Source organism: Vulpes lagopus, chromosome 1 (assembly GCF_018345385.1).
Source record: "Vulpes lagopus strain Blue_001 chromosome 1, ASM1834538v1, whole genome shotgun sequence".
In the NCBI taxonomy this organism is placed as follows: domain Eukaryota; kingdom Metazoa; phylum Chordata; class Mammalia; order Carnivora; family Canidae; genus Vulpes; species Vulpes lagopus.
The window spans coordinates 156,381,356-156,407,218 of record NC_054824.1 but is presented as its reverse complement, the minus strand read 5'-3'; the positions used below and the strand labels follow the sequence as shown (position 1 = coordinate 156,407,218).

Below are 25,863 nucleotides of genomic sequence, written 5' to 3'. Positions count from 1 at the left end.
TGGCAATAATTCACAGAGTAGCCTTGCAAACTGGCATGCCACGTGTACACTCAGAGTCAAAAGACATGAGGCTGAGAACTTAAAAGAAACCAGGCATCTAAACTTGCAGAAAGCTTAATGACTCTGTCCCTTCACCCTATTATTTTGGTGTTTTGTAATCACTCTGGGCATCTGTGGGGTCCTGCAAGTCTAGTTTGGAGAACAAATGCAGGGGTTTACTGGGGGAAGGGAGCAGAGGGAGGGAAGGTCCTGAGTGATGAGGGGGCAAACACACTGTCCTCTCAGGTGAAGGCTTCTAAGGGGTGTGAAGCCATTCGCTTTAATAATCTTTTCACAGGGTTGTTCTTTCTCCAGAGAGTTTCTTTCATTTGTATGTTCCTTACATTTTCCTAGAATTCCACCTTAAAACAAACTGGATGGACTTATGGCCAGGATCTCCACGCCGAAAAGTTTTGCTTAAACGATGACACACTGCAGTTGGAGCCTGCTCACCCACATCTGGAAGCCACATGTCAGCGGCAGCTGTATAAAACGGTCAGCCCAGCAAACCTAGGGTGACACTTTTTGCCAGAAGCCCAGGCAGCATGGACCTCACTCTGCTATGGGTGCTTCTGCCACTGGTCACCGTGGCCTGGGGCCAGTACGGAGACTATGGGTACCCATACCAGCAGTACCATGACTATAGTGACGACGGGTGGGTGAATCTGAACCGGCAGGGTTTCAGCTACCAGTGTCCCCATGGGCAGGTGGTGGTGGCCGTGAGGAGCATCTTCAACAAGAAAGAAGGCTCGGACAGACAGTGGAACTATGCCTGCATGCCCACGCCGCAGAACCTCGGGGAGCCCACGGAGTGCTGGTGGGAAGAAATCAACAGAGCTGGGATGGAGTGGTAAGGGCAGCCTGCACTCTGGGGAGGGGGGCAAGGGGGGAGGGGGCATCGCAGCATATCCCTCACCCTGGAGGGGGGGTGCTGCTTGACCCCAGCCTCTAAAGACTAGGCCAGGAACTCATTCTCTCGAGGGCAGGGCTGCTGCCCAGTAGCCCACATTACAGGACAGAAACCCAGGATCCGCAGTGCTCGTGGCAGATGGGCTCCTCTGTGGTTCTGCTCCTTCCAGAAGCAGCCCTCCTCTCAATTTGGTCCAGGGACTATCATGGGTCTGTGAAATGTTTTCTAGGCTGCAAAATGATAGGTACAGAAATGGAAAGTTTTTAAGACACTTTATAGCAATTTTAAGGTTGTTGTAATGTCCAGAAGACATTCTTGTTTTGTAGTAATTTATTTTTACTGTTTTACAAAAGTATTGGCCCACAACAGTTTGGGGACAGTAAATGACTAGACCTACCTCACTACAGACAGTTTGAGAAGTGTGGTTTTTGAAAACAAGTGAATGGAGGAGAGCAGGCAAAGAAATTCAGGCAAAGAGAAGTGAAATTAAATACCTCTCTGCTGTGCTGGTAAAATGTGCTCTCTCAGTCATAAGCACCAAAGTCCTTCTCTCTGTCTGAATTTAAAGTGGGTTTCACTGCCAGAAAATAGTTTACTAAAGACTTTTAGGGAGAAGCGCTGTTCTGCCGCAGTCAATGGCATGGAAATGATCCAGGCCTGTGCTTTGCTGTGGGGTGTGACAGTCTCAGCCCCAGTAGTTGGTCAGGAGCCCATCCCAGTACTACTGACTGCTAGGTTGGCTATTCATGCAGCCTGGATGGGGAGCAGGACCCCAGGGGGGTGGGGGTGGGGAAAGGTGGACCCTGGGGGTGACAGGCTCTGGGGAAGCCAGGTCCAGGGAGGAAGAAGCCCAGTTAGCAAGGTAGGCTGCTGCGGTGCTATCTGTAGAGCAGGACTCTATGAGGATTCCTGCAGGCATGTGGTAGAAAGAGCTTTGGGGTGGTCAAACTCTGGGGGATCACACAATCAGCAGACAGAACCATGATGAGACACTGAGAGGAAAAGACACTGACACATGTGTGGAGGAGCCAGGCAAGAGAGGGGACTTCGGAGTAGTCAAAACAGCCGCCATTTATTGAGGGCTTACCCTGAGCTAGCCCTATGCTGATGCTTTATATGGATTACCTCATTAATGCTCAAAACAAATATAAGTCATTTTATTGGTAAACTATGGTCTAGAGACCCAAGTGTTTCCTCAGCCAGAAAGTGATAAAGCCAGGATTTGGATCTAGTGAATTTACTCCAAAGTGTGTGCTCTTGGCCACAGTGATGAGCTACTTGAGAGCCTGCTGCTCCCACCTAATGCGGGCCATCAGCCCATCCAGGGGACAGGACTGGACCCAGGGAAGTTCTTCATCCTGGGAGGATGGGATCTGCAAGGTCACAGTGGAAGCCCAGCCCTGGAGGACTAGGCCTCTGGTGAGCAGATTTAATTATCCAAAACTCCTTCTGATAGGTGGCCAGCTCAGAGTCCAGCCTTGTCTCAAAGATTCCCACTGCCAGACCCATTGCCTGGCATGGAGCACAGGACCAACCTAGGTATACTGTCTACCCTGTCCTCTCATCTATGGGTCATTATATGGGTGGGGTCCCTTTCTAATGTCCCTTTTTAGAGCCATATAGTAAAGCAGCACTCAGAGTTGATTTCTTAACCCCAAAGGAAGAGCCCTGGGCTCTGAGTCAGAAGGACTGGATTCAGATCCAGTTTCCAAGACTATGTGATCTTGCACCAGGGATTCAACTCTCTAGGCTCCCATCTCATCTGGAAAATGAGTGATCATACTACATGATCTCAGAAGAATCCACAACTCCAATACCCCATGCTCTGTTTGGCCCTGAAAATGCACTTGGATTTTTCTTGCATTCTGTTGATCTTTGTGTTTATCCCTGCTAGGGAGAGAAGGCAAATGATGTTTAGTTTTAAACTTGGCAACTTGCATCTGGTTTGTCATTAACTCCCAGACTATTTGAAGAAAAGCAAAAAAGGAAGGGAGTGGACATAACATGATTTTGTTTGGCCAATGAGAGTCTAGTGAGAGGCTGACAAGCAAGATCACTCTTTTACCTCTGCCTCCACATTTTGGGCTATGCTGACTCAAACAATTTTCTTTCCCCCTTTCCACCCTCTGTTGCCTCCTACTCTGCTAATCACAGAGTAAAAAAATGTACAAACATGAAAAACAGCTCCTTTACAGTAAAACTCAACTGCCCCAGGTCTGATACCAATTACCCCAGAAGCATTTATTTAGATGATTATTGCTTTGAGTTTAGACTTCAGTCTCAGTGAAAAATCTGGAAGGAAAGAATTTGCTCATAGGCTGAGGGGTAGTTACACTTCCCATGGGCTGCAAGTTTTCAATCTGCCCTGGGAGAAGAGTTGTTGATAGTTTTGTGAATTTGGCTGCTTCATATAAATGAATCAGCTTGCAGGTTTATTTTAAGAGGGAGGAGGAGTCTCAACACAGATTTGACAACAATACATAGGATCTACTAAAGACATTGGCTAACTGAAGCACAGATTTAAAAGGTGCTCCACAGGGCACCTGGGTGAAACTCAGACTCTTGGCTGCAACTCAGGACATGATCTCAGGGTCCTCGGATTGAGCCCCGCCTCAGGCTCTGTGTTCATGGCGTCTGCTTCAGATTCTCCACTCTCCCTCCCATTCACTCTCCCCCTCTCTCAAATAAATAAATAATATCTTTGAAAATAAAGAAGTGAAAGGTGGTGCTCCAAGCATAGCTGAGTGGCTCATAACACTATTGTTTGCTATAATTTCTCTGTAGAAAAGTACCTCTTCAGGTGCTAGATTTGAGTGTGCACCCTGGCTCCCCTACTAATGACCACCAAGAGGCTTTAACTGAGTCCTAAGAGTGGCACTTTGCCATTTCAGAGCATGCCTAGGCTGTTCTCAGGGAATCTCCTCTAACTTGGCATGGCACAGGCTATAAGACATGTAGATACTACGTGGAACAAAGTGAAGCTGGAATTTTTTAGTGAGCATGAGCTGTCATGTGGTAGAAGGAACTCTGGTCTTAGAATTGGGAAATCTTGATTCATAGCTCCTGTTTCTATCATCTCTTAGCCCTGTGGTCCTGAGGATTTGATTTGTCATTCTGGAAAAAGGAAGGTGTGGCACCCACCTCACAATAGGGGATGTCACTGTGTGCTTATGGGAAAAATGTATAAAGGAACCCTAAATCTCAATGTAAACAAATGCACGTCACAGGCAGTCAATACAAGTTTAGTGAATCTGGAATTTGATGAGGCTGGTTTTGAGCAAGGCAGATTTACATGGAGCCTGAATTCAAAGTAACAACATTCTGTTTATTGGTACTTGCTTTCTTCCTGCCTCCCTACTACCCTGGCCCTGGGCTTCAAAAGATCTCAGGAAGGTATTTTTAAATGGTAGCTTCTATTAGAGCTGACCATTTAAATTTATGAACCCTGGGAAATACTCTATGCAGCATCAAATAAGACAAAGTCCCTACATTTGTGAAGCTTGTTTTGAAGAAGACAAATAATATACAAATACAAATCAGCTAATGACAAGTGCGCTACAGCAAATATATATCAGGTTGGGAGTAGAGGGTGGGAAATGTGGGTTTAAACATGGTAAACTGAGAAAGACTTTCTGAGGAGGAGGATGCTGTATGTTCTGAGTGCTCAGAACCACAAATCGGGGTGAGGAGGATTGCTCTGTATTATACAGAGCCCTCGTCTCCAGTAGAGTCAGATTATGGAAAACTGAGCTCCTGCCCACTATTCTCAGTTTCGGATTGACCTTGATGCTAACATAGCTCTGTAGGACAGTTTTCCTTTCTTCTCTTCTCCATCATGTGGCTTGCCTTTGGTGAGTTCTTTTGCTCACTCATTCACTACCAAATGCTTATTATCACAATTTTGCCAGACTCCAGGAACATGAAGGTGAATGACATATAGTCTATGCCCTTAGTTACTCCTAGTCTAATCTTAGTCTGTGCTTACTGGGACTGTCCTTTAGAAAGGATTCCAGGCCAAGCATAGTACCAAGTATAGAGTAGGTTCCAGTGAGTATTTGTTGGGAGATTTAATGAACATTCTAAAACCCTGTGGACTATGTCATAAATGCCTTAGAGCAACTCAAAGGATTACTCTGGGGAAAATAAAATTAATAGGAATCAAGCTTTACTCTAAAATAATGCATCTCTCTTGGTGGAATTTAAGCCCTTGTCAAACTGGATTGGGGGAGAAATTTGGGGGAGTAAAGAAGGAGTAAAGTAAAGACTGTGTCATACAGTCTCCCCAACACAGAGAGCTCTTTTCCTATCTCTGCGTGTGGTTGGAAACTGGCTAACAGGACTGGAGCACATTGCATGTCTGTGCAACTGGGAGGAAAGAAACCAGCACAACTCGCCCACCCATTTGATGTGACTATGAAAGCTTGACCAAGATGGCACTGCTTTACACTGTTCTACACCAAACTCATCACTGTAAGAGTTTGAACTTTTTTATAAATTTAGACCAAACCAGCAGAGATTGGAGGGAAAGACGAAATCTCCACAAAAGAGTTCACCAACAAAACCATACATGTGCAAACTTTCCAGTCCCAGCCTCCATCATTTGGCCTGACAAATGGCTCTTGACCCAATGAAGGATGTAGGAGACAGGAAAAAAGCCTGGCTAGAGGATGGGCCAGAAGCAAAGGACATTCTTGGAGCAACCCCCTGATAGCTCATGTACAAAGCCTTGGCCTCAGAAAAATGCGTTTGGATCCTGCTCTTCCAGTTTCCACATCGGCCAAGAGTTTGGCGGGTGTTCTCTTTCATTCATTCCTCGCAGTGACTTAGATGAGGTTCCACACAGTGTGGTAAAGATAGGGTGGGGACAGAACTTGGGTCTGCTGCTTTCTCAACAACAGCTCTTCCCCTATTCCCTGTTGTTTTCTTGTTTTGTTGCTGCCGACACAGGAAAAGGTTTTCTGTCTTTGCTTTCCAGGTGACAGCCTCGAGATAAGCCACTTTCAGAAGACTACCCTCTCAGAGAAGGTCCTTGAATATTGTCAGGGAAGAGATAACTAACTGCCTTGTAATTTGCCTTCTAGAAAGTTTCTTCTGGCAGGTGGAGCAGGGCCAACAATGATCCAGTTTATAAAACAAAATTGAGCCTTCAGCTTTCCAAAGGATGGATGGTGAGAAAGAAAATACACCTTCTGAACTGAGGAATAGATAACCTCTGAAGCAGGGCCCCCAAGAACTCAGACCCCAAGGGGATGTTCTTATGGAGTCCATGCCCACGGCTCCACTGGGGTCTGTCACAATCCATCCAGAAGCTGCAGTCTTGGGTCCACACTCTTGTGGGGTGGTTCAGGAGCATAGAGCAGGCACTGAGAAGTGAAGCAGAGCCTTTGGTGTGTCTTTTCACCACTAACCACTTTTTAAAAATTGAGTTTGAATCACTTCAGCAATGCAGCCCTCTCCTTTTCCCCCATCCCCCTCGTGTTCACAGGAGCCCTCACCCCTGCTCCCATGCTTGTTATCCCAAAGTTGCAGCTTGTGGCCAAATGTCTAAGTGAGTTCTTGTCAAATAAGGTGCTTTTACAAAAAGGAGATTGAAAAGGACAGGAAGTGAGAGGAGGAAAGCCCATAGCTCTGTTCATGTCTCACCCTTAGCCTAAGCAAGCTTTGCTCCTAAGGGAGAAGGTGGATGTGGGGAGATCATCACTCACTCTTGGGGAAGTCTCAGGGCCCTTTCTGGATCTGAATGATAGGCTTTTCAATGTCAACTCTGCCTCTGGTGATAAAAGACTTCAGACCAGTTATCCATTCATTTGTTCTTCTGTTAAACATCTGCTAGACCTGTCGTGTCAGGCACTGTGTAGAATTCAAACTGAATGATGTTTCCCCTTAAGGAATTTACCATACACTAAAGTATCTATGCTACAAAGTGGGAGTGCATCAGCAACAAAGACAGCCAACCTCCCTGAGCTTTGTTTTAGGGAAACAGTAGCTCAGGGACTGCATTGGAGTCCATTAGATTTCCTCTGGCTGAAGGACTGGGGAGCCAAGGTAGCTTTGGCCAGGTATGCACAAAATTGTAGAGTGGATGAAATGAAATGCGATGACAATAATAAATAGCTTATTAATCATCAAAAACATAAATAATAAATAATTTATTAAGCACCAGAATGTATATGCATTGTCTTATTTGGTCTTCATAAAAACTTTTCAAAGTATGTGCCCATTCTACAAGTGAGAAAACTGAGGCTAACAGAGGGTATGAAGCCTGCCCAAGGTGACACAGCCAGAAGTGACTAGAGCACCAGTCCTACAGCATAGCCCGTACTCTTAGCCCTTCTGCTTTACTAATCCCCACATGAATGTACCCTCAACAAAAATCTAATTCTGGAAGAATTAATTTCATTGTGTTGGCCACATGCACTATGAAACTCCAATGCATGCTTTCTCTACCAAAATGTGAAGACTGTGGGACAGGAACTAGGTGAAGAGAGCTCTGCTTTGTTTTCTAATTTTCACCAGATGTTCTCAGGCTCTGGGCCTGTAGTATCCAAATAATCTTCACAGGGCAGCATTATCTGAGGTGGTGTGTGAGGGAGTAACACACACTACCCATACAGGACTGTGGGGCCAGCTGCCTGGCTGACAGCTGGCGGAGAATTCACAGAACTTGGATTGCCTTCAAACTGGTACACCATGAAACAGGTCAGCTTATCTTGCTACACTTATTTTTACTTAAGAGAACTTACCACCCTGGGAACACTGTCCCCTGTGGTGATGAGAGTGCACAGGACAGACCAAAACAATGAAACAACAGCCACCAGGAAACCACAGGCTTACTGAGTTTCTGAAAGGGCTATTTTAGAGGAAGCCAGAATTGTAGTGATGGTGAGAAGGAAGATCACAGAAGCATCATTTACAACTTTGAGTACTTTCTATTGAAAAGCTCTCACACTGCTAGAATTAGGATATAATAGACTATCTTGGACTATCCACTATCCCAGACCCAAGCATTCCATTCCAATCATGTGGCTTCCAAAATATGCCAAATGTTTTCCAAAATGGCACTTCTCCAGATGAGATGTGAGTAATGGTAGAGAAGGAAAGCTAGCACGTCAGGGCCATAGGTCTCAATGCACACTTTAATCTTAATTTTAATCTGAATTCCTGATCTCCTATATCTGAGGTCTCTAGGGTCCATTAGAACCTCTTCCAAGTCCCAGGGACAGGCAACTCAGGCTAATCTGCAAGGCTGGCCAAGCACCAAACCCATCCCTCAGTTCCTTCAACACAGAAGCACTGTGATTGATACAGAAGAGTAGCCAGGCACAAGTTTGTTGAGTGGATGAACAAATAAATGCATGCATATTTGAATGTAGGTATGCATGAATGAATAAATGAATAATAAATGAGAAAAAGGACAGATGTTTTCTGATCAGAGTCATGAAATGTATTTAATATCTAGTTTCATCAGATCCACAAGATCATTTCTACCTATTACAAAGAATAACACAAAACCAGTCACCACCAATGGCTTTATAGTTTGTGTGTCAGCAAGGTCCCTCTCACCTATCAGCACAGAGTACTTATTCTTACTTTATATGTTATATTTTCTGGAAACTTATCTGTACTTGGAAAACAGGGTTGTGTTCCAGTAGCTATCAAGCTACACATAGACAATCTCCTGCTCTGCTCACTTATGAGAGGGAAAATGATCAGTGTCTGGGTGGATAGGAAATGCAGAGAACCTGATGGACTAATGACTTATTTTGGAAGGATTTGTGAAAGACCCCACCTTATGTAGGAGCCCACTGTGGTAGAGTGGAGAACAGCATCCTCATCATCCAACAGAAAGTGGCGGCCTTCAGGCACCAGTGGGATATGGGGTACGGGTGGGAGAATGCCAATGCTTAGTTAGGAAGGTGCTGTGAAGATAAAAGGGGCCAATTCCTAGAGGCAGCTGCAGCCCAGCTAGAAAGAAAGAATGATAATGCATGTGGCCTCAGGGAGGGTCTGTGGACCAGAGAGGAAGAGTTACCTTCTTGGGAGAATTAGAAAGATCATCTAAGAAAGGTGAAAGACCCCCGGAGGGAGTTTGATAAGGTCAGTTGGCCTCTCACTACCCTGTGAGGAATGCCTCCATATGCCAGGACCCACTGTGGGCACGGGGGATAAATCCAAGCAAACCCTGCCCTAACCCCAGAGATCTTACAGTCATGAGAACCTGAGGATGTGGTCCCAGTCTCCCTCTGCATGGCCCTGGACAATGTGTTGCACCCATCTGGGCTTTGTAGCTATGTGGGGCTAGAGTGAACAAGTGTCCTGTGCTAAGTCCCAAGGGTCTATTTGCTCTTTTTTTTTTTTTTAAGATTTTATTTATTTATTCATGAGAGACAGAGAGAGAGAGAGAGAGAGAGAGAGAGAGACAGGCAGAGACACAGGCAGAGGAAGAAGCAGGCTCCATGCAGGGAGCCTGATGTGGGACTCAATCCCAAGACCCCAGGATCACACCCTGGGCTGAAGGCAGGCGCTAAACCGCTGAGCCATCCAGGGATCCCCCCTCTATTTGCTCTTGAGCAAAAGAAATGTTGTTTGAAGTTCATCCATTCATTGTGCGTATCTTTGTCTTCTTTTTATTTTAAATGCAAGTAAAATAAATTGTGTTCTCTTTTAACTGGCATAAATAATACAATCTTGCATTTGTGAAAATCTAGATGCTTCTATACCCATCCATTTATGCTTTCTTCTATCAATTCACAGAAGTCTATCAGGAGCAGTGCTCCCCAATTTCCTTCAGCTCAAATATTCTGAATCATTTGACTTTTAATGGTCAGCATATATTACTTCTACAAATATGACAAAGTCTTTATTATTTGCATTAAAATAGGATAAATTGGGGTGCCTGCCTGGCCCAGTCGGTTAAGCGTCCGACTCTTGATTTCAGCACAGGTCATGATCTCAGGGTCCTGAGATCGAGCCCTGTGTCATGCTGTGCACTAGGAGTGAAACCTGCTTAAGTTCTCTCTCTCTCCCTCTACCCCTCCCTCCCACCTCTCTCTCTCCCTTCCTCTTGAAAAAAAAAAAGTAATAAATGTCAAGGATCTAGGTCAGTTGAAGCATGGCCTGGCTCAGTAGCTGTGGGAGCTGGAGTTTTCGGCCTCCTTGTCGTTAGTTCACTTGGAATGGTTCTCTTCTCTTCAGGTACCAGACATGTTCCAACAACGGGCTGGTGGCAGGGTTCCAGAGCCGCTACTTCGAATCTGTGCTGGATCGGGAGTGGCAGTTTTACTGCTGTCGCTACAGCAAGAGATGTCCATATTCCTGCTGGTGAGCCTGGTAGCCAAATACAACCCCTAAAGACTCCTGGGGCTGAGGGAGAGTTTGGGGGGGGGGTTCTCTGGTCCATGTTTCTGACTTCAGATAAGCCTAGGTTGTCGTGAACAAGCTTGGAAAGCAGCATGCAGCTGATAGAAGGAAATGAGTGTATAAAATTAATGAAAAGGCTAGAATAATAATCATACTGGGATAGACCTCACAGCTCATCAACCCAATACATCTATACCCCTCTTTTGGCAGGAAAGAAACAAACAGAACAGTAGAACAAGGAAGTCACTTATCCAAAGATACCCAGCTATTTTATGGGGTTTCACCTCTAGAGCTGAGATCTATTGACTCATTACAGTGCTCTTTCTCTCATCACATCCAGTGCTGCGGGGGACCTGTTTGGGAATCTGTTTTTTTCTTGTCACAGGTCAAAGTGGCAAATGTAGTATATAATTATACACCAAAGAGGCTAGTGTTTTCTAGATCAATTGGTAATTCCAGTTGGTATAATTTTGTTCCTTTCCTGCTCCTTGGGCTGATGCCAAATATTCCCTGATCTAGCTTTCAAACCGACTAGGAGAATATGTGTATATTTATTTACCCTGATAACTTCCACTGGGTGCTGACAACACAACTTATCCAAAGTTCTTCAGTCTAAAAACAAGCCAGGCATTTCTGCCTTGGACAAAGGGATCTAAAAGTGTCAACATTTGAAGCTTGGCTCACTCAAGTGATTTATCTTTCTGCAGTGTGATGCTTGAAAGGGGAGCTTTGCGGGTTATGTTTTCTTCTGCCACCAGACAGTGTTACTCCACAGACGCCCACACAGGGCACAAAGGCTCTAGGCATAGGCAACTCCAAAAGCTAACATTTTTCTGTTTAAAGTAATGATGAATAATAAATTCAGAGCTCAAAGCCAGTCAATATCAGTAGCTGTATGATGGAGCAGGGGCTTGCTCCAGCTCTCCAAAGCTGCCCCCATAAAGCAGTTCTCATCCTACCATGGCAGGTGAGCAGGGGTGGCCAGGGTGTTAGGATAGAACTATGATAGATACTGAGGCAAAGACCTAAAGCCTGCACGTGGTGGGGTGGAGTGGAAGAAGCACCAATGGGGCAACAATAAACTTGAGCTCCTGCCTCTGTAATGACAGGTCTCCTCTCCTTAAGTCCACCACTTAAAATGATGGCCAACCTCTTTTGGGTCTCTGAGATTTTTAAGAATCTGATGAATGCTGTAGCTCTTGTCTTCAGAAAAAAGAAAATGCACCTCAGCATATTCAAACAAAAGTTTACACAGCATTTCCAGGAGCCTTCAAATTCCCTGAAGGCCACCAAAAGATCTTTGAGGTTCTTTTGAGCCCTAAAAATTCCTTGACTCCAAAGGTGCCTTTGCAAAAGGCAATACAGATGCCCATAACTGTTTTCAAAGAGAAGATGAAGGTCTTAAAGATGACTGGGCCCCACAGAGTGGGAAGAGAAGGTAGGAGCCTGCCCCCTGGGCCATGAGAGGCATGGCTTTCCCCAATCTTCCCATCCACAGGCTGCTAACAGAAAGTGCCTCCCCTTATCTGCCTCCCTTGTGGCAAGGCATTAAAAACCAGTTAAAATGTAAATAAATTATTTGAAAGAGTAAACAATCCATTACTACATTAGCAAGACTTCCCCTTGGGCTCCAAAGGAATACATCAGGGTTGCAGTACACTGTGTGATCCAGAGGAGCATGTTCAGGAGAGAAGGGATAAAGAGAAGTCAACCCCGAGCTTCTGTGGTAGGGAGGATGGACAGCCTAAGGACAGTAGGGAATTCCAAGTGTGTGTGGGGGTCCTGTTTTCTGCCCCTCATGGATGCCCACTATAGCACTTAGTGGATTACATTTGAACTGGAAGATACATATATCCCCAGGGCCCAGCGTAATGCTTGGAACATAGTATCTGCTTGATAATTATTGAGTGCATATTTGAATAAATGATTCCGAATGGCATGCAGAATAAGGTGAAGAGGCCCAGAAAATCTAATTTACTTACTTAACTCTAAAAGTTTGTGTGTTTTTTTTTAAATCTGGTTTTAAATCCCACTTTCCCATCCTTACCTAAGAATGTAAGCTCTTTACAAGCAAAGATCTTTGTATTAATATATTCCAAGCCCTTAACTAATGCCAAGCACTTATTAGGCACTTGACATTTGTTGAATGAATGAATAACTTTGGCCTACTTTCTAATTCTGCGAAGATAAAATGAGATAATATATGTCTGGTATTGCCACTGGCTTTGATCACACAGGATGGACCTGTGCCCTTCAACCTTCTCAGCTGCAGTGTAGACCCAGCCTCCTGACTAACTGAAGGGTCTTTCAAAGGACTCAAGCAAGGTCATGACAGTCAGGGGTGGGATCACCCATCAGGAAGCAGAACTAGTGACTTGAGCTGGTTGTGCAGAGAAACAAGAGACGTCCACTTAGTGTAACTGGAGGTGATGGGCTTTTTGCTCTCCAGGCAAGGGAGAAAAGACCTGGGACACCTGCATGTCACATCACTGTAAGGACTGACTTCTCTGCCAAAATAGGTGGGAGAGTCTGCCCCTCTAGTGGTCACACAGTCACTGGCTGGCCACCTAGCTTCTGGCCAAACAGAGCAGTAACAAGAAGTGGACGTAGGACCCAAAGCTTTTGATGATAAGGCAGGCAAGAAACTGAGGCTCACTCATTTTGGAAAAATTGTCAAACAGCAGTGGTGGGGGTGAATGGAGGTAAGGGTGGGATAAAGGAGAAATATCTAATCTTCCCAGGGTCCCCATACTCTATGCAGTCTGTGATCTGCATCACTATCCTGAGCATTGTTGCTTGAAGTTTACCCTGTTTCTTTGAATGCTGAGACCCAAAGACATCCAGGTCTCTATGTCTCAAAATTCCACTAATTTTCTAATGATGCTCCAGATTTCCATTGGTCCTTTGGGAGCTGGTTCCAGGCTCCTCCTGCTCCCCACAAGTATTGGATGTCCTTCCTCTCACACACTTTAGAAATGACTTCTCAAGTTCTCTTAGATGCAGCTCACCAATTGCTAAGATGTTAAGAATTTCATGAACATGGAGATGCACATGTAAGAACAAAGTCGTGAGGTTAAAAATGAAAAAAAGGAAGATGAGCAACATGTCTTCAGTTGCCCAAGACATTCAGGGCCCTATGGCAAAACTGACCCTTAGCCTTGGTCTACAATAGCCTGCCCCCTCCCTCGCCCGACTCTACCACCCAGACATGTCACTGATGGCCAGCAGAATCCATGGGGGAAAAGAGGAGAGAATTACTCAGAAAGATACAGCAAGTCAACTTGGAAGTATGTCCCTCTGAGCAAGGTTTTGTTTAGCTGCATCTATTTCTGACTTCATGGTGTCAGAGCTGAGAGCCACTGCGGTTGTCCAAGGAAATGGTACTTTTTCAAGGGAAGCTTGGAGAAGCAGCAGAATGAGATTGCAGTATGCACCGTGGTATGCAGTTCATGACTCACTATCCCACTGGGGTATCTAGACATTTTAGTGGCATCCTCAAATTGCCTGAGTCATGACGTTATATTATATGTCCTTCTAAACTACATGAAGCGTCTAGAGCAGAAATTAGGTCTTATTTCTTCAGCATCTCAGCATATTGCCTGGCACAATATAGGCCCTTAATAAATTTCTTGAGTGAATGTTGCAGACCCATAGGAACAGTAACAGTGGTGAAACCTGACATTGGTACGATGATGTTTTATAGTTGGAAAGGATTCTCTCACAAGCATTATTTTATTTGATCTTTCTAACAGCCCGTCAGAGCGAGAAGTGTTTTCCCACACCTTCCCACAGCGAAAACTGCTGATAACTTTTCTATTTGAAGCTTCCCCTCACATCACTTAAACTGGCTAGAATTACCTCCCAGGGAACTGGACGCATGTGGGTGGGAACATTTTTCTCTCCTACTTTGAAAGCCATTTTGCAGCACTGAGCCTGACCCTGTTTTGAACTAGCTAAATGAGCAACTATCATCTTTGCATTTGCAAACATTTAAGGATTTAGAAATAGCACCACTCTTGTAGGAAAAGAAAACAAATCATCCAACCAACTCCCAAATGAGTGCAAGATTTATTTGTTCACTGGGGACCAAGGTGCTGCTCTCATTTTAGACTGTGAGGTTTCTCATTGGATTGTATGGCCTCACTGAACTTTGGCAAAAGAGTGAATTACGGATAGATTCAGACATGCTGTCATTAAACAGTCCCCACAGGATTGGATACATATATAAATTTTACACATATTTATTTACATATGAGAATTCAAATTCTTAGTCCAGTCTTCTGCAAACCACAAACACATGTCACTGAAGAAGCCACAACCCTTCAGAGCCTGTTAATAATAATTCCCCAGTCTCCAAGCAGCTGCAGCCCCTGCCTGCCACGCACCAGTCTGTCCCCCATCAGCATGCAAGGGAGGCTGGCCAGGCAGAGGCTAAGGGTTCCAGGAACTGATGGTTTTGAATTGAGCATCGATTTCCGGTTCATCTCCAGACCTGTGGCCCTTCACTAGATTCGCTGCATATTATGTTTTGACGGAAAAAAAATAATGTCATTCCTCAGAATCAACATAGATGACATTTCAGTTTTCCTCCAACCTTGAGCTCCTGTGACTCTCAAATGTCACTTTCTCCGCTGCTTATCTCCCCTGAAGCTCAGGTCCTACACCAGAGAATATTTTTCTTAATTCCTAGGTAGTTCTAGTTAACAACAAAACCAGCCAACTAGAACATTCTCCTCCCCTGTCCCCACCCCAAAGCCTCAATCAAAGCTAATCTTTAACTCCTCATCTCGTGGTTCAGATTTTAATACAAGATGGGTATTGTTTAATACAAGACTGGTCAACAAGACCAGTCCCCATGAAATCATGGCAGGGACGAGAATGATGTCATAGGCACCTCCACTGCTGTTTCTGTAACCTCCCACCCCCATTCCTCCCACCCCCATTCAGGTGCCTGCTCAGCGCTGTGCCCAGAGGATGGTAAGAAGGGCAGCTTCTATGCTGGTTCCTCAAGCAAGTTAGAAGCTGTTATGACAGAGATGAAGACACTCACACTCCATTTTAGCTAGTCTACTTGCCTTTCCTGGAGTCTAGAGACAATCATTCATTCCTCCATTTATTAATTTATTTAATCGGCCAGTCAATGTGAATGGATATAAAATAAGTACAATTTATACACTTTGATTCTGTTCCCTATGATAATGATGATGATACTTTTATTTATTGAGCACCTAGCCCGTGCTCATGTGTTAGCTCTTTGCCTTCTCACACACAGAAAATATGATAGTTTCACACAGATGAGCGAACCGAGGTGCAGAAGTTGTAACTCTTTCAAATTTCCAAAGTCTGTTCAAGCAAGTCTATCTGCCTCCCAACCACATGCCCTCTGCCCCATCCTGGTTCTCTCAATCCAGGGGAGAAAGTAAGACCCACAGGGGTGAAGTATCAGGTAGCAACACAGTTGATATCTGGAAGAAAACAGGAAAGAGAGGGTTATTTTAGCTGGAGTAGAGATGTTGGAGGTGGAGTTGTCCCCATCAGTGTTTAGGACCAAGATGACCATGATGTAATGTGGCTGATGAAAGCCAGCAGGAGTGGAGACAAATGTGTTTGCTGAGCAACCCCAGGCATAGACGGTGAGCTAGAAATTCCGTTCCAAGAGAGAAATTTGGAAAATTGTCAGAGGTTTTCCTCTTTCTAATTTAAGTCAGAGATATCTCTGGAACTGGTTTCCCTGTTGTGATACATATTTGAATCATTTGAAATATAAATCTCCAAAAGGCTGAAAAAAGACAGACATGAACATACAAGGTTCTTTCTCATCCTCCCGGGGTCTAGGATCTTTCCACAGAGGAGGGCACTTTGGTGGCTACAGAGACCTGGTCATTCAATTCCACGGGGCCAGTTCCCCAGCTCTCTGGAGGAGAAGCCAAGTGGCTGCTCCTTTGCACATGCTTTCCTTTATACATAACTGCATTTGGGCCGTATTTTTTTTCATCTTTGTAAAAATAATTCAAACAAGTTCTGTTGTAGCTCCTATTCAGGATGCCACACCATTAACAAATTAGTCTAACCTAAAATATGCCCATTCCTGCTAGTTTACCTGGAAAAGCAGTATGCAAGAGCATTGCTCATGAACAGATTCTGTTTATTAAAAAAAAAAAAAATCCTCACTGATTTGCCTGTCAGAGAAGGACATACTCCTTGTAGCTGGATGTAGAGTATAGGCCAACCTCAAAATATCAATTCTACAAATGCTGAATTTCTCCTCCATGCCACTGTGAACTAGCTCATTAAGGCTTATATGCTGCCAAGTACCACTGACCCTTAAAGGAGCACACCTTACTGGTCATCATCATGAAAAAAAATGCTTTTATGGGATCCCTTTTTTTTTTAATTTTTTAAAAAATTTATTCATGAGAGACACAGAGAAAGAGAGGTAGAGACAAAGGCAGAAAGAGAAGCAGGCTCCATGCAGGGAGGCTGACGTGGGACTTGTTCTCGGGTCTCCAGGATCACACCCTGGGCTGAAGGCAGTGCTAAACCACTGAGCCACCCAGGCTGCCCGGGATCCTGTTTTTTTTTTTAAACCAAATGCTAGATATGTAGTGCTGAGAAGTAACAGGATATTAAAACAGGATATTTAAAACAAGGTGCTAATTGGGAAATGGAGAAAATATGGGCAAAAACAGAATTAGAGGTTGGACTGAACAGAAAAAGCTTCTCTCAAATGTTGTTTAAACATTTCTTGGCAGAAAATGTATTATGGGGTAAGGAAGTGTACCCCAGTAGCCACTCATGGAGAAATGAGAGGAGGTGGGATGCCTGGGTGGCTCAGTGGTTAAGCATCTGCCTTTGGCTCAGGGAGTGATCCCAGGACCAGGGATTGAGTCCCACATCAGGTTCCCTGTAAGGAGCCTGCTTCTCCCTCTCCTTACATCTCTGCCTCTCTGTCTGTGTCTCCCATGAATAAATAAATAAAATCTTTTAAAAAGGGAAGTGAGAGAAGGAACACACACACACACACACACACACACACACACAGTTCTTTGTAAAGGGGTAGATACAGATCCTGATAGAAGAGCTTCAGTTATATACCCATCTCAGTCCACTGAATAAAGGCATCTTACTGATTGGCCCTTTCCTTCATCTTGCCAAGCTAAACCCTTGCTTGACTGTTGTAATTGGTCTAGGAATATATGGCGATGCTCTGCACGAAGTATGCTTTGCCAAACAGCTGCCTGGAGTGACCTAGTAATTCACAAGGAAGCTGGAACCACACAGAACTCTTCCCCACCCGCCCTCAGGAAGCTCAATGCCACTGCTTATGAAACCTTGATCTGTTGCTTCCTTGTAGTGTCTTTTAATTTCCTGACAAGTCTCTATGCCTCTGTTTCAGTGTCTAGCTTTAAAAGTTTAAATTCTGTGTTTTCTCAGAGGAGCTATTACTGGGGTTTTCATTTATTAAGGCATTTTGTGTGTGCATGATGTCATCAGGAACTAAATGGAGACACACCTATCTGGTTCTAAAACTCATATTGAAACAGCAGTTCCCTCTATGGATGGTTTTTGGGAGGTTCACTTTCTACTAATGATTTGGGCCATTTCTCCCTATTTTTAGTTGCATTAAGCAGGCATAATTTACATCAATGTCCAAATTCCTTCCCTGGCCCTCTTAATCCAGGGTTCTATAAAATAGTCTAAATTTATCTCACAGTTTTGTAACAAAACAACAACCACCACCAAAAATCAAGTAAAACAAAACCCTAACTGGGACCAAGATGGAAATTTACCAATGAACATGCACCATGCCTTCTCCAGGGCAATCTAGAAATGTACTGATAGCAGTCTCCCACAGAGAGGCTTCCAGACAGACTGTCCAGTTGATCTGGGGGCCTATCTCTGATCACTATAAAAAATGAAGCAATAGAGAGTGCCAGTTAAAATACTGGATCAATTTTTCCCTTTTGAAGCTTAAAACTTCACTATTTTTTATATGCAAGCCTTTCTTTTCCACTTTATTCCAAATTTGTTTAACTAAGCAAGTAATCTGACATCAAATCAGCAAAGACTTAAAAAATAAATATCTAGGGGCAGCCCTGGTGGCTCAGCGGTTTAGCGCTGCCTTCAGCCCAGGGCCTGATCCTGGAGACCTGGGATCAAGTCCCACATTGGGCTCCCTGCATGGAGCCTGCTTCTCATTCTGCCTGTGTCTCTGCCTCTCTGTTTCTCGAATAAATAAATAAAATCTTTAAAAATAAATAAGTAAATAAATATCTAGACTGATTGTTTCCAAATAATTTTGCCATTGGATTTAGTTTAGTGCAGTATTGCCATATATAGATTTTTGCCTTTGAACATATAAAAATGTTTGGCAATTAGTTTTTGTACATTGAATCTCAAGAGTGCCTCAAAGTTCTAGAAAATATTTTATGTTCCCTGAAGTAGGGAAAACACCTCTTACCCCATTTTTTTAAATTCTAATTTGTATTATGTACGGTCTCAACCAATGCCTCATTTTGGGATAAACTTTAGCACTTGTCAGCATCCTCATAGATCCAAATCTATGGGATCCAAGTAAGGGCCTATTAAGTCCACTTATGAGTCATTTAAGCACTTTCATTAGAAAGAGGAAGTCCTTGTTTGGGTCTCTTTAGAAGCACAAAATAGATTTCTGAATTAGCAGAGCCTTATTTCCCTTCATGAGCACATTAAGTGAAAACAAATGTAACGCATTCTGGGTTGGGCTTGGCATCCTAATGAAGCATAATTATGTCTTTTGTTTTTTAGATTTTTATTTTTATTTATTCATGAGAGAGATAGAGAGAGGCAGAGACATAGACAGAGAGAGAAGCAGGCTCCGTGCAGAGAGCCTAATGCAGGGCTTGATCCCAGGACCCCGGATCACAACCTGAACCAAAGGCAGAAGCTCAACCACTGAACCACCCAGGTGCTCCAGAGCAATTATGTCTTGAGAAAAGTCCCAAAACAAGGATAATTACATCATGTGAAGAAGGAACAATTGTAAGGGTAGAGAATGGGCATTCAGGGCTCTAGCTAACTCCACATTATCTTGAGCTAACCATTGATCTTGCTGCATCCAAACACTGAGATTCTCCTTGGAGAGCTTCCAGTTTATAAATCAGTCTTTTTAAGATTTCATGATAATCCTTGCAATATTAAGTTTACACAGTGGAACATCTACCATCAACATATATACAACATATATACAATGACACAGTGAACCCAAATCAGATGAAATTACTGCCACTTACAACTGCCTTGGAGAAGCAGACAACTTTGGCAGATCCATTTCACACTGAAAGGACTATTTTGGTCCCAAAGATCCCATAATGAAAATCAGGAGATTCTTGATTTATTCCAGGTGGGCCATGGCAAACTTACTCATGTAGAGGCCTTGGATTAACTTAATCTTGGAGGGGGAAAGAAGGAAAGGGGAAGAAGAAACAAAATTGCTCCTATGATCCGCACATATCTTTTCTAGATCCAGTGACAAACCTATTATGTAGCTTTCATTCTTCTATAGACCAGGAAACTGAGATTAAGTGACTCTCCCAAGGCCATTATTTATTTAGCAAATACTTACTATGTAGTAGGAACTGTTTTAGGTGCCACAAAACAATGGTGGACAAGGAAAAGACTACCTTTGTGCGGATTAAATACAACTTCATTTTTCATACACTTTAATCATAACTCACAGTAAAAAAACATATTAAACTATCACACCATACATACGTCATAAATACATGTATATAGTATATTTGAAATGAAATTTTTACACAGATACACAAGAACTTATCTTTAGCATATGCCCTGATATTTTCTATTCTACTTTTTCTTTTTTAAAGCTCATTTGGTAATAACCAATTAAATTGATTTCATGATCCACTAATAATCATAATCCACAGTTTGGAAACATGATTCCAGCAGGCTTAAATGACATGGACTACTATTGATGGTAATTAATATTTCCTCAAGGACTGGGGAGTTATCAACATCTTGTGTAGTTTAACGACAAGAATAAGAAAGATGAGAAGCAGAAGGAAAGCACCCATCTTTTCACAGCCTGGAATGGTTTGGTGGGGGCCATCTAACTCTGGCTTTGGGTATCCTGTCATATTTAAATGCCATCTCTTCTTTGTAATAATACTGTGTTTTATATTTTTCCTGTAAACTTTTATTCTTCCTGCATAGGCTGACCACAGAATATCCAGGCCACTATGGAGAGGAAATGGACATGATTTCCTACAATTATGACTACTATATGCGAGGAGCAACCACCACTTTCTCTGCAGTAGAAAGGTGAGCCTTCCTAGGGGCTAGGAGCTAAAGGAGGAGCCAGGGACCAGCTCCCAGCAAGGACCACATTGGCAGGAATTTCCATCCACTTTTTCCCCTAGTTTATTTCCTACTTGGTTTAGAATTAACTGAGAGTTGCCTGGGTGATGGAAGGCCATGGGAATGGAGCTATTTTCATAAACCCATTTCATGGAGCAGCTCACCCTTAGAGAGGAGAATGGGCTCCAGGCCACTCAGAGCACGAAAGCCTCAGCTTGGTCTCCTGCGATGTGCTAGGCTCTGCTCCCTTCACTCGATTTCAAAGAGCACTTTTTCTGATCCAGTGTCAGGAAGAGAGGGCAAAAATAGTCAAAGGAGTACCCACTGTCAAATTGGACCCCCAGGTGCCCATGCTGGTCTCTAGATAACCCCTACCTTGGGTTGCAGGGAGGGAGAAAAGAGAAGGGGAAGGGACTCCGCTTCCTTAGAAAGGAAAGGGGAGGATTTATATAACCTGAAGGCAAAACAAAATTCTTCCTTTCCTAAGCAGCTCCCCAATCCTATTCCAAATGCTCAGAACAATAGGAAGAACATGAGAACTTTCCTCCCTCCCTACTCAATAAATTCAGGTACTTTTGGTCAGGTGATAATCACTTTTACACAGTGCATGAAATCCTGAAAAGTCATAGTAAATGTTTTGCAAACAGAACAAAACTTACATTAACTCATTAAATAATGGACTATGATGAATGTGAGTGTGACTTATTTTTCAGGGATATTTATGTTTTTAAATGAAATGATATCTCCCCTAACAGAAGTTAACATGGCCCAGAATTTAAAAAAACAAGAACAAAACAATAGAACAAACATTAAACAGCTCTGAAAGGCACACTGCATGGTGTAGACTCCTTTATGTTTATTCCTAAGACAACCCTTCATTTCTCACACGTTAATCATTTTTACTTTAGATCCATTTTTAAGCAGCTTAGTTACCTATTTTCTAGAGGCAGAAAATTTAAAAATAAACAGGATAAATAGTACATGGAATGAAACTTTCTTCACCAGCAGGAATAGTTAAATGATGTGGCACACATGCAAAATATATTTAAGAAAAGTAAAGAAAAAAAAAGGAAAGGAAAGGAAAGGAAAGGAAAGACTTTAGAACTCAAAACCATGGGGGGCAGCCCAGGTGGCTCAGCGGTTTAGCGCCACCTTCGGCCCAGCACATGATCCTGGGGATCCCACATCGGGCTCCCTGCATGGAGCCTGCTTCTCCCTCTGCCTGTGTCTCTGCCTCTGTGTGTGTGTGTGTGTCTCTCATTAATAAATAAATAAAAATCTTTAAAAAAAAAAAAACACGTGGGAGCCTGGTGACAATTAACAGGTGTGTCACCCCTGAGGACAGACTGGATAACAGTGCAGCAGGGTGCTCAGTATTCTTAATAATGTCTCCAAGTCAATAAGAAAATAAGTTCTGCATTGGCTGGTTAAGAAGGCAGGAAATAGGGCAGCCCGGGTGGCTCAGTGGTTTAGCCCTGCCTTCAGCCCAGGGTGAGATCCTGGAGACCCAGGATTGAGTCCCATGTGAGGCTCCCTGCAGAGAGCCTGCTTCTCCCTCTGCCTGTGTCTCTGTCTCTCTGTGTCTCTCATGAATAAATAAATAAAATCTTTAGAAAAAAAAAAGCAGGAAATAATATAATAAAGACTACTATCCAAAATTACTACTACATGTATATAGTTAAAATATTGAATTCCCTTTGGCTTGAAATTTTTCAGTTATGTGGATTAACCCCAAATCTTGGAAAACAGATATCATGCCATGCATTTTTTTAAAAAATGAACATAGCCATGTGATTTTTGTTGCTGTCATTAACAATCAATGGCTTAAAGATCCACAGCATGTGTTCCTTCAGCTCTGCTGAAAGATACTAAGGCCATCAGCTTGGAGAAATATCCTCAGTCCAGGACCTACTGGTCAGGGACCTTCCTTCCATATGCAAATCATAGTGGGTTCCTCCTGGAATGGAGTTGCTCAGCCTGAGCACTATTGACATCTCGGGCCAGATAATTCTGTTGCTGGAGCCTGTCCTTCATTGCAGATGTTTAGTGGCATCCCTGATCCCTATCACTAGATGGCAGTAGAATCTCCCCTCCCCCATAATTGTGACAACTAAAAACCCCCCGGGGGAGCAAAAGTGTCCCTGCTTGAAAGACACTGTTCTGGAAAGAAATCAAAGACTGAGCTTGATTGAGTCCCTTGGTTCTCTTAGGACCAAGTCTAAAATTGGCTCAGCATCAATTAACAGCCTCTTAAAAGAGTAGTGTGAATGCCTGGCTTAAGAGCCTATTTATCTGTCTGTTGGTATACAGATAAATAAGACTCATTACAGTAATGAAATTCATTTGATAAACATGCATGCCACCAATATGCTAATCTCCATCTAAAAGAAGCCATGTCCTCTGTTGACAACTGCAGGAATAAATACTAATAAATAGTTGGGCACCAAGGCTCTCAGGACTCGTACCAGGAGAAGCTCTTCCAAATCATTTTAAATAAATCACTTGGAGCAGCAGACTCAGAACTACAAACCCTAATTTAGGCTGACCAATATGTCCCATAGCTGCTGGCAAGAGGTATCTCCCAGAACTAAATGTGGTCAATCTCATGTTCCAGATCAAAGGCTGGATGGAGACCTTCTCAGTATTACTTGTTGGTTAGGATAAACTCAACTGGGAAGAAGCCTCCAGGTTGAAAGGGAGAAGGCTAATTCAAAAATTAAATGACCCAGCTGTGCTTTGGAAAGATTTGCATGATCATATCTGGAATGACTCTTGATTTTTGCCCTTTGTTGGGACTTTGCAGAGGATTTCACAGCCATGTCCTCTGATAGGGTTATGGGCATGTAATGATGGAGATATTGTTGTGTAAGAGAAAGAATAAGATTTCAGGTCAACACTTGGAATCTGAAATTATCACTTCATTGTCTTAAAGAATGTCACATGTTGCTCTAAGTCTACTTCTCCACCTAAATTATGAATCATGGTGAAGAGTAAATGAGCAAACCTGGACACCAGTGCAATGTTTTTGATATACTGAATGCACTCACAGAATAATGATTACAATTGATATATCACTGTTAAATGATATTACACCAGAATAGCGCCATGCAGAGTAGGCACTCAATAAATTTTTGTTCAATAGGTGAACAAAGAACATAGGCTTGCCCTTAGCAAAGAACATTCATTGAAGTGTATCCACACCACATTTTCCAAAACTGAGCAATTGTATGTACTTTCATACCCATGCCTGACCTCTAGAACTAATACGCAATTCAATTTCTGTTATGCATGAATGGCAGGCATTTTCTTTTTGACTTTATGAGGTTTTAGAGTTATTTCCCTTCACTTAGTTTCCCTACAGTAGTGTTTTCTGAAGGGAAACACATTGCGTATAATATGGAGCCTAGAATGTAGTAAGTATTCAGTAAAAAAATAAGTGAGCAAATGGGTGGCCTGCTTAAGAGAAGATTCTTTACAATGGAATGGAGACAATGTTAAATAAATGCTTTTATTTCAAGCTGTTAACCTATTTGTCCTTGAGGTACCCGTGGGACAGAGCAGTGCCAGCTGACCCTGAATGACAAATAGGACCTCCACATAGCCAGTAACCTACAATGTGTCACCTGCACAGAGGAGGGAGGTGTCTAGGACTCCAGACCTCACAGATGATTACCTGATGGTTTTCTAGAGACTTCCTACAGTACAAAGTGAGATAAGGTGTCCCTTCAGTTCCTAAATTCTCCAAAGGTTGTTCACTGCTTTTCCCTCAGCAGTGATTTTTCTCACTGGCATTGGTTTTCTGACTCTCTCCCCACAGGGATCGCCAGTGGAAGTTCATAATGTGCCGGATGACTGACTATGACTGTGAATTTGCAAATGTTTAGCTCTGCCACTTACCAAATCTGGGTGAGGGGAAGGGGGCCAGGAGACCTGAGGATGTCCACACACATCAACATCAGCTGGAGCTCCGAAGCGGTTTCTGCTGCTCTTTTCTTCTCCCTGAGTTGGTTAGTGGCTGCAGTGCCAGCTTCCTGGGCCTTTCTGACTAGTATCACACTTACAATTAAATCCACAATTAAATCATGTTCCCACTTTCAACATATTCCATAGCAACCGTTTTATATGACTGACAATGGCTTTCTTGCACACTGCATATACAGCGTGCATGCTCACAGCCAGAAAAAAAGCCTGGTTCCTGGGCCACCTCTCACAGCTTCACTACTGCTTTTACTACCAAATGAGCTGCAGGTAGGCCTGGGGCTGAACAGTATCTATGAAGAAGTGAATGGCAGAAATTAAAGAAGGTGGCGATGAAGGTTCTTTGCAGGTCAGTCTATTTGAATGAAACCCAGGGTCCTCATCAAGCCTTAATGGGACATGCTTCTACTCTTCCCCTCCACATAAGCCATGCTTGCTTGGAAGTCCAAAGTGCAGAGTTCTGTGCTCCAGGAGGAAGGGGGCAGGAGGTAAAATGGAAAGGTGAAAGAGTCTGGGCAGAGCTGAAAGCCTTAGCATTGGAAGAATTTCCTGAATTGAAAGAAGACTGTAGCCATACCCAGTTATGCCAGTGATGCAGAAACCAGAGAAACCTATGCAAATCTGGCTCGAGTCAGACAAGAATACGGAAGAAGACAGAGAGAATGAGACTCCAGTTAGGAACTTGAGGGGAAAGAAAGAATGGCCAGGTTGCTTTGGGAATAGAAAAGGATGTTTGAGTTACTGGCACCAGGAGATGTGTTCAGGACTCCTGGGAATACTGGCATATGCCCTGGTAGCTGTAGAAGTTATCAGAAAACTCACCAGGATAGGTCCCAATTTTCTAGCTGGGAAAGGCTGCCCTGAGACTCTATTTCCCTTCTATGTATAATTTAGGGATATATTTTGCAGAGTTGACACTATCTTTCCTCCACCTGTGATGTCTCTGTCCCCAGCCCTTTGTACTCTCTTCATCATAAAAGGAATAAAAATGGTAATATTCACTGTGCTGCAAATGTTAAGGGTCAATTTTTGGTCTCTACCCCTCCCCTTTCCAATTATTCATCCCATCCATTAGGAAAATGTAGCTTATCATTGTGACTTGTGCCAAGCATGGTGCAAGGCATCAGGACAACAACGATGACGAGAAAAGAGTATAGTTAGCGAATCTAATAATTAAAACATAAAGTGCTAAGTGGTTTCACTAAAGACTGAACGAAGGG

The 25,863-nt window shown here is 43.3% G+C and overlaps 1 protein-coding gene across 1 annotated transcript; it reads left to right on the top strand.

The window, feature by feature from the left end:
• Window positions 1-523: 523 nt before the first annotated feature.
• Window positions 524-25,649, top strand: DPT (dermatopontin). The gene is made up of 4 exons (XM_041755548.1): window positions 524-889; window positions 10,145-10,270; window positions 20,522-20,629; window positions 24,483-25,649. Exons 1-4 carry the CDS (start codon window positions 585-587, stop codon window positions 24,547-24,549), a joined length of 606 nt encoding a protein of 201 aa, XP_041611482.1. The 5' UTR covers window positions 524-584; the 3' UTR covers window positions 24,550-25,649.
• The last annotated feature ends 214 nt before the right edge of the window (window positions 25,650-25,863 follow it).

What these genes read in the sequence shown, in the direction of transcription:
- DPT (XM_041755548.1), top strand. Translation starts at nt 585, where the DNA reads ATGGACCTCACTCTGCTATGGGTGCTTCTGCCACTGGTCACCGTGGCC. An exon ending in AACAGAGCTGGGATGGAGTG is followed by an intron (nt 890 to 10,144) that starts GTAAGGGCAGCC and finishes TCTTCTCTTCAG; the next exon opens with GTACCAGACATGTTCCAACA. An exon ending in ACTTTCTCTGCAGTAGAAAG is followed by an intron (nt 20,630 to 24,482) that starts GTGAGCCTTCCT and finishes CTCTCCCCACAG; the next exon opens with GGATCGCCAGTGGAAGTTCA.